Raw genomic sequence first — 15,160 nt, 5'->3', positions numbered from 1 at the left:
CAGTGGCAGTAGCAGAGAGAGAGCAGCAGTAACAGACGTAGTAGTAACGGACAGTGGTAGTAGCAGAGAGAGAGCAGTAGTAACAGACGTAGTAGGAACGGACACAGCAGTAGCAGAGAGAGAGCAGCAGTGACAGATGTAGTAGTAGCGGACACGGCAGTAGCAGAGAGAGAGCAGCAGTAACAGATGTAGTAGTAGCGGACACGGTAGTAGCAGAGAGAGAGCAGCAGTAACAGACGTAGTAGTAATGGACAGTGGTAGTAGCAGAGAGAGAGCAGCAGTAACAGACGTAGTAGTAGCGGACAGTGGTAGTAGCAGAGAGAGAGCAGCAGTAACAGACGTAGTAGTAACGGACAGTGGTAGTAGCAGAGAGAGAGCAGTAGTAACAGACGTAGTAGGAACGGACACAGCAGTAGCAGAGAGAGAGCAGCAGTAACAGACGTAGTAGTAGCGGACAGTGGTAGTAGCAGAGAGAGAGCAGCAGTAACAGACGTAGTAGTAGCGGACACGGCAGTAGCAGAGAGAGAGCAGCAGTAACAGATGTAGTAGTAGCGGACACGGCAGTAGCAGAGAGAGAGCAGCAGTGACAGACGTCGTAGCAGCGGACACGGCAGTAAGAGATGCAGCAGCGGTGGCGGCTGCGGTAACAGCAAGCATAGCAGCCCTAATAACAGAAGTAGTAGCTACAGTAACAGTAGCTGTAGCAGCAGTAGGAGTATCGGGGCACCTGGCTTAACACCCCCAGTCAGGCACCAAGTTCCCATCAACTGTTCAGCTCTCACAACAACTCCTGCAACAAGTGCATTAATTTCTTCATTTTACAGATGAAGAAACTGAGGCTGGGGCAGTGAAGCCACTGCCCAAGGCCACACAGGGGCTACACAGCCAGGCGAGGCCACACAGGGGCTACACAGCCAGGCTAGGACTCCATGAGCCACACTAACAGTCTTACTGGAGTTTTCCAAGTAGCCAAGGGGACGCAGTGGGAGAGCCTCCCAGGAGGGGGCCTGCTGGAAGAGGAGGAGGCCTGGGCCACTGAGGCTGGGGCCTGGGAGGAGCAGGGAAGGGAAGGAGGGGGGAGGGAAGAGGAGTAGGCAGGTGGGATGGGGAGAAAGGGGAGGAAGAAAGGAGAAGGGAGAGGGAGAGGCTAGGGCGAGTGGGAAAGAGAAAATGGAGAGTGGGCGAAGGAAGGAGAAAAGGGGGAAGAGGAAGGGGGGAAAGGGAAGGGAGGGAGAAAGACGACCCCTGAGTCTGGGGGATGCTCAGCCCAGCAGCTGCCCTGGCCGCAGAGTTGCCAGCTCAGAGTCTGACCCTGAGCTGCTCAAGCTGGGGGGCCTCTGCCAGAAAGGATTACAGCAGGGGTCGTCAAAGGTAGGGTTCCCACTCTGCCCCTCTGAGCCTCCTCTGAGCAGCCCTGACCTCAGAGCCCTGGACAATCCAGGAGGACAGAGTTCCTGGGCACAGGTACGTACTGCTGGGGCCCACAGGCGCCAGGGAGAGCCCCGAGGGCCCCGTGTGAACAGCAGGGGGGGCTATGTGACTGGAAGTGGTGGGGTCAGGGCAGGGGGCCAACTCAGCCCAGAGGCGCTGGGACCACAGGGAGACAGTGCGGTGTGGAGGGGCTCCCTGTCCACAGTCTACGACACCCAGCACCCACAGACACACGTCAGTGAGAACCACTGACAGGCTGTAGTCATGCTTTAAGGTCTGCTCCATGTTTAGAGAGCTCAGAGAAGCAGCCCTATCCCTGATGCATGTCGACACATACTGTGTGACCCAGCAGGCTGTGGGGGACATGAGCTGACACAGGATACTTGGGACAGGCTGCCCACAGGGGGACCCAGCAGCAGATGGCTGCACGGGGCAGGGGGCTGTGCGCCCCCGTGGGGCCTCAGAATCCGAGAGAAACACAGCCCACAGTGGGGAGCATGTGTCCCTGTGGGTTCAGGCCCCACGGCAGTGCATAAGGCTGTAGGCCTCAGAGTGCCATCACCTGGCCGAGTCTCAGTTTCCCCACCTAAAAAATGGTGGCAATACCGGGCATGTTGCAAGTACTCCAAGAATGACAGAAAACACCAGGCCACCCCCAAAGGGCTGGGGTTCCCAGGCACAGCTGTGAGGAAGTGGCTGCTCCGAAGAGGCCGTTCCCTCCCCTTCTGCGCTCCTGGACGGGGGTCCTGGCTGACTCCCCTCACACAGCTCAGTCTCCCAGTCCTGCCCTCCCTCCCATGTCGGCCCCAGGCCCCAAAGCTACGAGGTCACGCGGGAAGGGAAGACAGAGCACGTGGTCCATCTGCCTCAGGCCCTTCATTCCAACGCGCTGACAGCTGCAGATTCCAGCTGAGTCAGTGGCGGCAGCCGGCTCTGAGGCTTCTTCCCCAGGCCCTGAGTGAGCACCAAGGCCCCCAGAGGTGTCCCCGGCAGGCGCGAGTGTGGGGAGGCGGAAAAGCAGGTTTGGAGGGCAGGAAGAGGGGGCGCCCCAGCCCAGCAGGTACCAGCAGGCATGTCCACAGCACTGACCCATTCCTACCGCCCTACCAAGGGCACCGCTGACCCCAGGCCCAGGGCATTTGGGCACAGACACCCTCCACCAGCAGCCCCACCGTGAACCCGGTCTGGGGGACTCACCATCTTCAGTTTGTGCTGCTGCAGGATGTCATCCAGGTTTTGCCTCTTCTTGTAGTTGAAGTAGAAATTCTTACACTGCGACACGGTCTTGGAGCCCACCATGCGGGCAATGGCCGACCAGTTCCGGCCGTGCTCCAGGAGACCTGTGGGGATGGAGGAGCAGTCATCGGTGGGCCATACGCCCAGGGTGGGGGCAAGCCCACCATGTGGGTGATGGCCGATCAGTTCCCGCTGTGCTCCAGGAGACCTGCAGGGATGGAGGGGCAGTCATCATTGGGCCACATGCCCTGGGTGGGGACGAGCCCAGGCCTGGACCCCAGGCCCGGTTCTGGGTCCCCTACGTTCTAGGCTGGAGTGTGCAGGCAAGGCCTGGGCTTGGAGAACAATGATGATAGGCAGGTTCGTCTCTGGGTGCATCCCCCCAAAGCCAGCATCCCACACTCCGTGTCCAGGACATAGACCCCGCCTAGGCCCACTTTCTGCCTCCCCTGGCCAGGCGGGTGAGCTGGCACTGACAGGCGCTCACAGCTGCAGATGAGGCCTTGGGAGACAGGGCTATTTTCCGGCCATACTGGCTGAGAGAAAAGAGCGTGATAGGGCGAGGAGAGCTGGGGTGAGCTGGGGCCAGAAGCCTGCACCCAGGTTAACAGGGGCCCCCAGTGGGCCCATGTGGGCTGGCTTGAGGTCTGGAAGTGGACCTGCCCCTGAATCCTGTCCTCTTCCACCCCCGCCCCCCAACACAGTCTCATGACATTCTCTGAGCCTCTCAGACCACCTGACATGAAGAGAAACCTTGAGGACAGACAGACCCCTGTCTTGGACCAGAAAAAGTTCCCCCTTCCCCCTCAGTTCGGGCCTGAGCTGCACCCCCCTCCCCAGGGTTCTATTTTCAAAGCCATAAATCCCGGGCTCAGCAGAAAGGCAGCCTGAGCCACATCTCCAGGCAGCGCCTGCAAGGCTGGGTCTCAACCCATCTGCCCATACAACTCCCGGCGTGCAGACACACAAACACACACACACACACCAGAGATACCCAAGTGTGTGCATACTCACACATGTACACATGCACACCCACACATGGCACGCACTTACGCACACACATAGACACACGTGCACGCGCACACACACACACAGGCTGTCTCCCCAGAGGTGTGACCTTGTCTGGCCCCGTGTGGCCGAGCAGGCAGGGCCAGCCCACTGGGGGAAGGGAAGGGGTTGTGGACCAGAGCATCCACAAGCTCGTCGTGAGGGAGAGGGGTCCTGAGCACCAGAGCTGAGCTTCTCGTGACTTTAATGGAAGATTTCCCATGAGGAAGTTTCAGGGCATTTTCCTTGAATCAAATAAAGCGCCACAAAGAACTGAAATTTTGCAGGGGAGGGGGCCTGAGAGGCAGCAGTCTGTGTTTTGGCATTTCCATTCATCCGTTCCACCCATCCACCCATCCATTCATACATCTGCCGACAACTTGCTGGGCACAAAGCTCTGGACAAAAATAACGGCAGCAAAAACTAACCGACAGACCACCACGTCATAACAAATGACATGGAGTTTTCAAACCCCCTTCAAAGACGTGATTCCGTTTCATCTTTGCTGCCCGTGCTGGGAATTTTCCCGTCGGCAGGATGGAAAAGCAAGGCTCAGAGGGTCACAACAACGCACTCAGGGAGGCACCCAGTGGGTAGATGCCAGTTTGCCTGCCCTCCGCCCTGGCAGTGGGGGTGGACCACTAAGCCACCTGCTCGCCTGTGGTGCCCAAGGCCACGTGGCTTGGCGGCCAGCTCTTCAGGGTTCCTCAAGGACAGGCGCAGAAGGGGAGGGACGGCGCGGGACGAAGTGTAACCCGGCCCCCTGATCTTTCCCTCCGCAGTGCCAGCAGCAGCTGCCACTTCCAGGGAGCCAGGCCACCGTGGAGGACAGGGACACGCGTTTATTTATATTTCCCCAGCTAGAGCCAAAAGAGCCTGGCGAGCTGGGCCTCAGCCATGGTTCTCCCATCTGGGGTGGCCTACCCCAGGGGAGGGTGACATTTCCAAACTACATAAACAAATAAGGAAGCGGCTTGGAGCAGGGCGGCTCAGTAACTCCCCTGTGGAAGCAGCTGGACTGACAAGTGGGGGTCACCCAGCCCTTCCTGAAGTGTGGGACTCTGCAGGGAGCACTTGGCTGAGGGGTCAAGCTCCCCGCCCACGTTCCAGGCTGCTCCCTCCTCTGCCATGTGGGCCTCAGTTTACTCAACTGTTGGGAAGGGCTGAGCGGGTAGTCGAGGTCTTCCCCCTGGGTCTTGCACTGTGGACCCCACGCTAGAGCCTGAGGCACAGGGAGGAGCACCTGACACCCCACCGCGACTGAGCCTCCTGACCTTAAGAGCGCTCCACCGAGACCCTCACGATTCCCAAATACACACCGCGCCGAAGGGCAGAAAGGTCCCCCTCCTTCCAATAACGCAGGGTGGGTGGCAAGCACAGAACAGGAGGCTGCCTCCCAGGGTCCTGCCCTCGCTGCCAGGCAGCGTTCGCTCCGCGCCCCCGTCACCAGCTCCAGCCGCCCTTAGCCCCTGCGGACCACGCACTCACATCCTTTCATCCGCGTATCCCCCTCGGCTAAGTTTTCCGGAAACATACGGCTGGAGGATGCTCCCGGAACGGCGGGAGCGGCGGGAGGCGGCGGCTGACGGCTCTGCCGAGCGCTGGAGGCGTCTGGGGCTCCGCGCGCGGCTCCCGGCTCCTCCGCGGCCGGCGGGCGGGAGCGGAGGGGCGCAGCTCCGAGAGCGCGCGGCCACCCCGGGCGCCGTTCTCTCCGCGGCCGCGCGCGCGCTCGCTCGCGCGAGGTGCCCGCCTCCACGGGGGCGGGCAGTTGTCGGGATGCGGCGGGGAGGGGGGGCGGAACCGTGCCAGGCGTCACCAGGGCCCTGAGCGCCCACGAGCCGCACGGACGCTCAGCGAGGGGTGCTGGCCAGCGGCCCAGAACCCGCCGACCCCGCCGCCCGGCAGCAGCGCCCACCGCAGCCGCGCTCCTTTGCGCCCAGCGCGCGGCGGCACGAATGTGACCTCCAGACGCGGGCGGGCGGCGGCGGGGAGCGTGGCAGCGGCCCAGGTTCAGAGGGGCGGGCCAAGCCGGCACTGACTCCCCCTCCCTCTCTCCCCATGGCGGCGTCAGCAGCGGTAAGAACAGATGAGGGTTCCAGAAAAACAGAGCTTCTCCACCCCCGGCAGCCAGGGCGCAAACAGCTCTTTCCGCCTCGTTCCCAAGCCAGTTCCACCTGCGGTTTGCACCCCCCCCACCGCCCCCGCGCCGACGTGTGGTCCATGGAGGGGAGAGGGCAGGCAGGGCTTGGTTAGCATTGGGGGAAAGGTGAGGACTTGAGGGTCTTCTCCCAGTGCGAGCGGACCACTTAGGATGCAGGGAAGAGCGTGGGGTCCCCAAAGGGCTCTCTGCCACCCAGGTCTGGAGGTACTGGCCCTCTTTTCTCCCTAAGTGATCCTTCAGCCCCCCCCCACCGCCCCCCCCACCCCCCACACACCTGCTGCGGATGTACCAGGCAGCGCCCAGGAGGTTGAAAGTTAACTCAGCTGAACTTTGGAGTTAGATCCAGGTCATGACCGATTTCCCTAACTTGGGGGTCACTAACCTGCTTGTCCCCTTAACCCTCAGCCAACCCATCCTGCCCGCAGACCTGAGAAGCATTCCTTGACCACCCTCTCCAAAGCTTGTCCTCCCAGTCACTTTGCCAGCTCAATTCTACCATCTCCCTACCACTGATCTGTGTCTGCCCTGAAGTCCACTCTTGTGTCCCCAGGCCCCCACGGGGCCTGGCATGCAGCAGGCACTCAGCAAATGAACAAGACTTCAGACACCTGGCGGGGCTGGGTCTGGGGTCTGTTGGCTGTCCCATGGGCATCTCTGACACTTCACTGGCTCCAGGGAAGGAGTTCCTCAAAGGAAGAGGGCTTGCCCCCGCCCCCGCCCCGCCACTGGGGAAAGGCTGGGTTGCCTGCCTCTGGCCCCTGAGTGCACCCCCCACACACGCTCTGACTGCACCCGTGGTGGCACAGTCTGCCAGCACTCCCTGTGGTCTGGGTTCCCCGACTCTACTTCTAATTTCTAAGGAAGGAGTTTCGTTCTTAAGAGTCAGGAGGCTGCAACTAGGAAGTGAAATTGGCCAAGACAGGAAGTCAGGCCAGGAGTCTGAGTCACAGACGTGGCGCGGAAAGAGGCCAAGGGGCATGGGAGGCGGGGGGGCGGGGGGGGGAGGAGTGTGAGAAGGGCTTCTCTCAGCAGGGGGTGTGGGACGTGGGGGACTTGGGGCAGCCACTCTGGCCCCCCTCGGGGGAGCTTCCCACACATCACTCAGGGCAGGGATAGAGTGCTTTCCTGGGGGCAGTGACTCAGCCCCTCAGCTCAAGTGCACTGGCCCCCAGAGAGGCTACACCCCCAGTGTGTCCTCTCCCATGCTCGGGGTCTCCACTGCTCTCTCTCTCAAGGGTCTTCAAACCTCTACCACCACCAACCCTCCACCCACGGACAGCCAAGATAAAACTGGAGGGGGGCTTTGCAAGCAGGCACCCACATCACCACCACTTTCATCACTCCGTACGGGGCATGTCACACATCACCCCTCCCTGAAAACCAGACGCAGTCAGCCCTGAGGCTCCCGTTCAGTACACAGACTGTCTTCAAGAAGCAGCACAGCTAACATCACCCACGACAGCTATTTCCCGAAGTCCAGTTTGCAAGACAGCATTTTCTGCCCAAAACACAGGCAGAGGAGGGGAAGCCCAGCGCACTTGGCCTGAATCATCCCACTTCCTGATTTCGGAAAACCTGAGGGCTGGGTGGGTTGGATAGAGCCACCGTTGGGCTGGCAGCCTTGCTGTGCACTGACTGCCTCATGTCAAAGCCGCTTCCACAGTGTTCACCGTCCCGGAAAGGACACTGGGATGTGGATGGCATCGACATCACCCAGGCTGAGAATCACAAGGGGAGTTTCCCTTACCCACCTTTCTCACCGTATCTACTCTCCAAAGAATAAGCCTAGTGCCTACTCCAGCCTCCACTGAAGCAGCCAACTGTCATCTGAGAAATCATACACCTGAAGGGAAATGGCTTCGTCATTTCCCGATACACGATAAACTATACACTAGCTGACATGGGAAAAAATCCACCACGTATGACCATTGTCTCCTGGCTTATCACTTGGGGAAAATGCTGCATTACATGCCAAATATCTGTTTTCCTACAGAGCCACCCATATCCTAGCTCCGCTTCCCAGTCCCACCACTTCATCCCTCTGAGTCTCGGTTTTCCTGTCTGTAAACGGAGAGAGGGTGTGTGTGTGCATGCGCGCGAGCGCGCGCGTGTGTGTAGGTGGCCACTGGCCTAATGGGGGGTGTGTGTGTAAGTGGGGCACTGGCCTCCTAACGGTGTGTGTGTATACATGGCAGGTAGCGCACTGGCCTCCTAATAGGGTGTGTGTGTATGCACACACGTGCAGGTGGGGCACTGGCTTCTTGGACTTCGAACCAGGTTCCTTCTGATTCAAACCCTTATTGAGAATTTGTAATAACAAGTTCCCAGGTGATGCTAATGCTGCTGGTTAGGGACCAGTTCCGAGAACCACTAGCAGAGCAGTGGTTCTTGAAATTTATTATACGTAAGAATCACCTAGAGCTCTTATTAACATGCGGATTGATTCAGTATATCTGGGGTGGAACAAACCGTTTCAAAGCCCTGGATTAAGCAGGATAATCACAAAGACCACGCCACTCAATGAGCAGGTCTACATGACAACAATATCCCCATAAACAGCCAGAGGTGCCCCAAGCTGTACGCCTTGAAAGTTCCTTTGTGGATTCCTGCCCGGGAGCTGAATTAGGTGGGCTGGTAAATGCCTGACCTTCAAGGGTGTTGACGAGGAACACATGAGTCTAGATCCTGCCCTGCGTCTGGCTGCACCCCAAGTTCATACAGAACCCTAACTCTCTCCTCCTGATCCATCATAGCAGAGACTGTTCTAGAACGTGAGAGAAGCATCCCACTGGGGAGCCGCTAGATCTGGGGCCCAAGGGTTAAGTCAGCCCTCCTCAATTACTCACCTGCAACCGAGTGCTGGCCCGTCTCCTCCAGGCCCCGATTGATGATCTCAGCCAGGAAGTGGCCCCGACAGACCTGAGCCTAGCCAGGCTCATCAGCCACCCACTGCATGAGCTGACCACTGGACCCTCGGCCCACCAGGAGCCTGGGAGGATACCTACAATGCCACCAGGCCCAGTATACAGCTGCTCCACCCTGGAGCTCCTGTGGTGGGGCAGCCAAGGCTCGATACTTGGGGGGGGGGTGGGGGAGGGACCTCCCACCTCCCATGCCCCCCAGCCTTGGACTCTTATCTGTGAAAACTACTTAAACCAGCCAGTGTATATAAGCACTCCATAGGTGTGCTTCTATGGAAAGGAAGTGACTCTGCCAGACACACCAGGCCAGGGGGCTGCAGGGGGAGACTTTGGGGTCAGCCTGGGCTCACCCAGCCCTTTGGGGTTTGCCCCCTCCCCCCGTGGGCATTCATCTGTCCCCTCTCTGGGCAGGCCACTGTGTAGGGTGGGCTGGAGGCCCTGGAGCTGGCTGTAGCCCACTGGTTTGGAATAGCTTTCCCACCCCCTCCACAGCTGGCTCCCTGCCACCAGGGAAGCAGAGAAGCAGGGAAGGCTGTGGGGACCTCCAGCACAGCTGGGTCAGGACACTGAGTGGGCCAGGCTGACCCTTCCCAGGGGAGGGAGAGTCACATATCCTAGCCCAGCACCAGACCTGCCCCTCCTGCCCAGCGTGGCAAGGGGCCAGGAGGCAGGCGGCCAGCTCCCTAGGGCTGCCAGATTCCTGGGAGGCTGCTTCCTGCTCGTGCTCAATCTGCACCCAGTGTGCCCCTAAGAGGGAAGAGGCCAGCTGCCCACCCAGGACCCCTCTCCGATGAGCCCCTGTGCTCTCAGAATAACAGCCAGACTCTATCCCCCTCAGTGGCAGGGCCAGAGTCCCACTGGTTTCTCCATTGTACCCCCCGCCACTCTCTTCCCCTCTCTCTAGGTTTCGACCACACTCCCCCTGCCACAAGGCCTTTGCATGTGCCACTGCTGTCCTCTTCATCAGGTTAACATTAACAGCCAGGCTGGTGCCCAGCCCCAGGCTAAATCCTTTATGTGGATGACCTCACTTAGTCCTCATGCAGCCTTCTTCCAGCTCTGCCACTAGAGTGCCTGGGTTCAAATCCCAGCTCCACCACATAAGAGCTGTGTGACCCTTGGGCAGCTCACTCAACCTCCCTGGGCTAGTTTGCTCATCTGAATAAAGGCTGGTGGAGAGAAGGTGACTTAACATAGACATTAGCAGTGCCTGGCACCTGGCCAGTGCTCAATATGCTATTTTGTGCTAATCACCATGAATTTGTGCTTTGGGTGCCAGCCTGAGGACCCCTGTCTGACCAGGTGGACCCTTGGCACCCTGGAGACGTGCTTAGATTATTGCCCTCTGACCCCTTGCCAGCCTGCACGAGAGGGCAGCGGCCCCTAGAAGGGCAGGCCCCTGCTCAGCGCCACGCGCACACCCATAAGAGGCTGAGCCCAAATTCAAACCCAGAAAGACCCCAGTTGAACTGCAGTACTTTACCTATGTTGGCCTGTTCCACCTTGATGACGTCTCTGGGTGGTAACATCCCTAGTCACATTCTAAAGTACGGGGGAAACTGAGGTCAGGATAGGGAAGAGCCCAGCCAAGGTCACAGGCCAAAGAGCTGTCTGCAGCTCATGGATTAAATTGTGTCCCCCCCAAAATGTGTGTCAACTTGGCTAGGCCACGATTCCCCCATGTTGTGTGATTGCCCACCACTTTGTCATCTGATGTGATTTTCCTTTGTGTTATAAATCCTACCTCTATGATGTTAATGAGACAGGATTAGAGGCAGTCATGTTAATGAGGCAGGACTCAATCTACAAGATTAGGTTATGCCTAAACCAATCTCTTTGAGATACAAAAGAGAGAAGGGAGCAGAGAGACAGGGGGACCACATACCACCAAGAAAGTAGAGCCAGGCAAGAGTAAAGCTTGTCCTTTGGACCCAGGGTCCCTGTGCTAAGAAGCTCCTAGACAAGGGGGACATTGATGATAGGGGCCTTCCCCCAGAGCCAACAGAGAGAAAGCCTTTCCCTGAAGCTGACATTCTGAATTAGGACTTCTAGGCTCCTAGACTCTGACAGGGTAAAATTCTCTTTGTTAAAGCCAGCCACTTGTGGTATTTCTATTACAGTGACACTAGATTACTAAAACACAGTGTGACACGTGACTGGGAACTCAGTACACCTAGAACATCACTGCCTGAAGCTTTCCCTCTGTTTACTCTATCCCGACCACCTAAAAGTGGGTGACTCTCTAATTCCCATGCTATCTAGGAGGACACTGAGGCACAGAGAGGTGGCCAGAGGTCAGAGAGCTCGTCCCTCAAGGCAGCCTTCCTAGATGCTCCAGGCGGGATCTGTGGGCCTGAGACTCTAGCGACATCGCTATGCTCACCCGCCCGTGCCCCCTAATGGGGGGGCCAGCTCATCTCGGGAAGCCCCTGCCTGCACAGGGCGAGTCACCAAGCCAATTCAAGTGATGGGGGGGAATGAACCGATACCATCTGCCCTGGACACAGCTGGCTCTGGGGTTCTGTCATATCTCTGAGTTTCTGAGGTTCGGGCAGAGGCTCTGGAACCTTCCTAAGCTCCCCACCCCCACTGGCTGTGGAGACGGAGTTGCTAGGGGCCGCTAGCACCTGCCTCCCCAAGTCTGCCGAATCCTCGCCGCCTAGAACGCACAGCCATTAGCAGCCACCCTGCACGGTAATTGTCCAGATTGCTGTAATCCACGCAGATGGCACGCCAGGGCTCACCACATTATCACAAATGTCACTGAGCAGGTCTCGACGCACACGGTCCCCAGCGTGCCCCCAGCACTGCAACCACGAGGGCTTCTCCTGCCATCTCTGGGGCCGTCCCTCGGGGCAGGTCAGCAGAGGCAGCAGGGCCCAGGGTGAGCTCACTGCTGTCGAGAAGATCCAACCCTGAGCCACAGGGGGTACTCCATCTCAGCTGGTGAGTCATCCGCCTCATCCTCCCCACCTCTAGCTGCCCTTCCGGAAGGAGGGGGCTGCCACCAACTCCTAGTCCCCACGCAACAGGGAGGGCACCAGGGCTGGGCCGTGGCGATGACGACGGCTCCCCGAGAGTGGAGACGGAGTATGGCACTGGGGCTGCTGCTCCTGAGACATCTATGTGAGCCACCCCCTGCCCCTGGGCAGCAGCACTGCCAACAGGCCTCGCCTAGCCCGAGGTCTGGCAGGTGGTTAAAAAGACTCGCCATTCTACACAAATGGTCACAGCGGCACTTCTCACAACAGCTAAATGGTGGACACAGCCCAGCAGATGAACGATAAACACAATGCGGTTTATACATACAATGGAGTATTATTCAGCCATAAAGAGAAACGAAGCTTTGACACACGCTACCACACAGGTGAACCTTCACAACAGTGCTCTGACTGAAAGAAGCCAGACACGAAGTGACCGATGTCGTATGATCCTATTTATGAGAAATGTCCAGAATAGGCAAATATACAGAAGCAGAAGATCAGACCAGGGACTGCCACGGGGTCGGGGTGGGGAAAAGGGAAGTGACTGCTAATGGGTGCGGGGTCTCCTTTCAGGGAGATTAGAATGTTCTGGTATTAGACAGTTGTGATGGCTGTACAACACGGCAAATATACTTAAATGCCACTCAATAGTACACATTAGAATGACTGAAATATTTTACATTATACATATTTTACTACAATAAAATGGGGGAAGGGACCTCATGCAACTTCAACAAAGCCTCTTTCACTCCCTACAGCGAAATCCACACTAGATAGTGGACATGAAGGACAGAGACAGCCACTGAGTGGCCCCTCGGGGGGCCAGCCACTGCCTCTGTGCCCTGCCAGCTGGGGACGGCGCCTGCAGGCTCCCCATCATCACCCCTGATTGCACAGACACTGCCAGTGCCGCCTCACGCTGCAGGAAGCTGGAGGCCCCTCTCTTTTCTGGGTGATGCTGAGGCTCATCGGCTTTCCCCGGGCCCACTTTGGCCTCAGGGCTGGCTGGGCAGAGGGGCAGAGAGCCGGGCCAGGATTTCAGAGGGGAAGGGGCAGGGGTCCCAGGAAGCTGAGGGAGGGCCGTGGAGGGTCTCCTCAGGTCTGGGGGCCACTGCTGAGTCTGATTCTTGGACCTCACACTCAGGCCCTCAGCCCACACCCAGAGTGGAAGTGGGGGTGGGGCCCAGACCACCCATGGTCCAAGGCCACAGGGCTGTTCTCATACCCCCACCCTGTGTCTACAAAAGTGTTCCTGCAAGTCACCACCTGGGGCTCTAGGCACAAATGAACCCACATGTCAGCAGGCAGCCAGGCTTCCTAGCCGAAGTTCCAAATACCAGCTACCACCTCAGGCAAATGCGGCCTCTCTGCACCTGGGTCCTCACCGAACACAGAGACAGGACCGGAAGCTGCCTCTCAGAGTCGGATCAAAGTAAAAGGGGGTGGGCACAGAAAATCGGAGTCAGCCGTCAGCCTGGCGTCAGCATCCCTCCACTACCGCTCTCATCTGACACCCCTGCACCAGCAGAAGGGAGGGCGGGCCACGCTGGGCGTCTCCCGGCGTCGGCGGGATGGGGGTGGGGCTGATTGCCAGGGACTGTCCTGGGACCCTCAGCTGGCCAGAGGTCTCTATTCCCCACAGCATACTGGACACCCTCCCACTTTACAGAGAGGTGGAGAGGAGGCCTGGAGCGTCACCGAGCTAGGCAGGCAAGGACCCTGCTGTCTGGCTTCAGTGACCACACATGTGACTCTGCAGGGTCCCTCTCCTCCGGCCCTGCACAGAAGCCACAGGTGCAGCCTGAGAGGACGGCCGTGGGGTCTCCACCAGGGGGCACAGCACCCACCCCAGCCCTGCCTCCCTGGCAGACAGTGCAGCCGAGAGACAGTCCATCTGGGGAGGTGCTGACGCCCTCTCTGGACCTCACAAGGTCACCTGCGAGCAAGCCTGCAGGACAGGGCTTCTGCTTCCAATCTTGTGCCTGCCAGCTGTACACGTCAGCTCGGGACCCTAACTCCAAAACTCCCACAGTGGCCCCCGAAGGCTTAATGCCCCCAGACCACCCCAGACCTTGTGGTCCCCATCGACACACTGACACATGACACGAATTCCTGCAGCCCTGTAAAGGAACATTCCAGCCCCAAATGGAGGGGCCTCTGGGGTTCTGCCCTGTGAGGACTGGAGACCCCAGCAGGTCTTGCTGACCTTGTGACCCCTCCGCTCCCTGGCGGAGGCCACAACTAGCTGTCCCCGCAGTGCCCAGCCCACCCCTGCTGCCCTGTCTCTGGAGCCACGCATGCTGGGCACGGAAGTGACTGTGAACGCCGGTCCACCAGCCATGTGCATAGCACAAACTTCAGCCTGAGGTCGCCTGAGGACACGACCCAGGGCCCAACTCAGCAGCCAGCACAGTTCCACTTTTCGGAGGGTAACGTGGATGCTACGCATGGAGTGACCCCTGCTAGGCCATACCACGCCCAGTTCGAGGCCAGACGCCTCCAAAGTTCAAGGTGTAAGCTCACAGCCCTCACCTTTCTTGGCCGTCTCCATCTCCTCCTCGGTCCAGCGGGAACTCTCGTTCATCTCCATGGAAGCTGGAAAAAGATACGGGCGGGTTGGTGGCAGCCAGGGAGGAGGTGGACAAGGCCTCACTGGCATCTCCTTGGTGAGGGGCTTCGAGCTTCATGGGGTGGCCATGTTCCCCGGTGCCCCTTCTTGAGCCCTTATGCCATACTGGGGACTGGGCTGAGCCCTAGGGAGTCTGCAGGTACCCATTCTATAGACGGGGAAGCTGAGGCTCCCAACAGCAGAGGGCCTTGACTAGGGGCTGTCTTGTGTGTTGCGGGGTGTTATCCCTGGGCTCTATCCACTAGAGTCCACCAGTGCCCCTCCCAGCTGTAACAATCCAAATGTCCCCAGGCAACTGTAACGTCCCCTGGGGGAGGGCAGAATCACCCAGGTTGAGGCCACTGCTCTGGAGGGTAGTTACTATGCCCTCCCCCAAGGTCTCCAATGTGAGAATGGGGGCCTCGTGGCTTAGACGGGCTGTGCCAGGCTGGAGGTGGGCAGGGGGGTGCAGCACTGTGCTGGAGCCTCTCCCGAGACCCCCTAGATGTGAGCCCTAGTTCTGCCCTTCTGGGCACTTCAGACTGCGTGAGGGAGGTGGAAGCCAGGGCGAGCTTCCTGGAACAGCACCAGGCAGAGTGTGCACTCCATGGAGTGGTGGTGAGTGGGGAAGGTCGTGGCAGGAGGGGAGGTGGCCCAGGAGCTCACGCCAGGAGAAGGGAGGGGGTTCCGCCCCCTCTGGCAGCACCCCAACAGGCGGAGGCCTCCAGCTGCCCCCACTCCCTGCTGCCAAGGCTTCATCCATTCCACGTCT

The 15,160-nt window shown here is 59.0% G+C and overlaps 1 protein-coding gene across 24 annotated transcripts in view; it reads right to left on the bottom strand.

The window, feature by feature from the left end:
• The window catches only part of NCOR2 (nuclear receptor corepressor 2), a 207,854-nt gene that overhangs the window by 54,168 nt on the left and 138,526 nt on the right, over nucleotides 1-15,160 (bottom strand). For all 24 annotated transcript variants that reach the window (XM_049866137.1, XM_049866140.1, XM_049866134.1 and 21 more), the window contains 2 exons: nucleotides 14,313-14,375; nucleotides 2,629-2,771 (listed from right to left, as the gene is read on the bottom strand). In XM_049866137.1, the coding sequence (XP_049722094.1) occupies nucleotides 2,629-2,771; nucleotides 14,313-14,375 (206 nt within the window). The remainder of the gene's footprint in view (nucleotides 1-2,628; nucleotides 2,772-14,312; nucleotides 14,376-15,160) is intronic.

The sequence above is a fragment of the Elephas maximus genome, chromosome 22 (genome assembly GCF_024166365.1).
Source record: "Elephas maximus indicus isolate mEleMax1 chromosome 22, mEleMax1 primary haplotype, whole genome shotgun sequence".
NCBI lineage: Eukaryota > Metazoa > Chordata > Mammalia > Proboscidea > Elephantidae > Elephas > Elephas maximus.
This window is presented reverse-complemented; position numbering and strand designations above follow the sequence as displayed.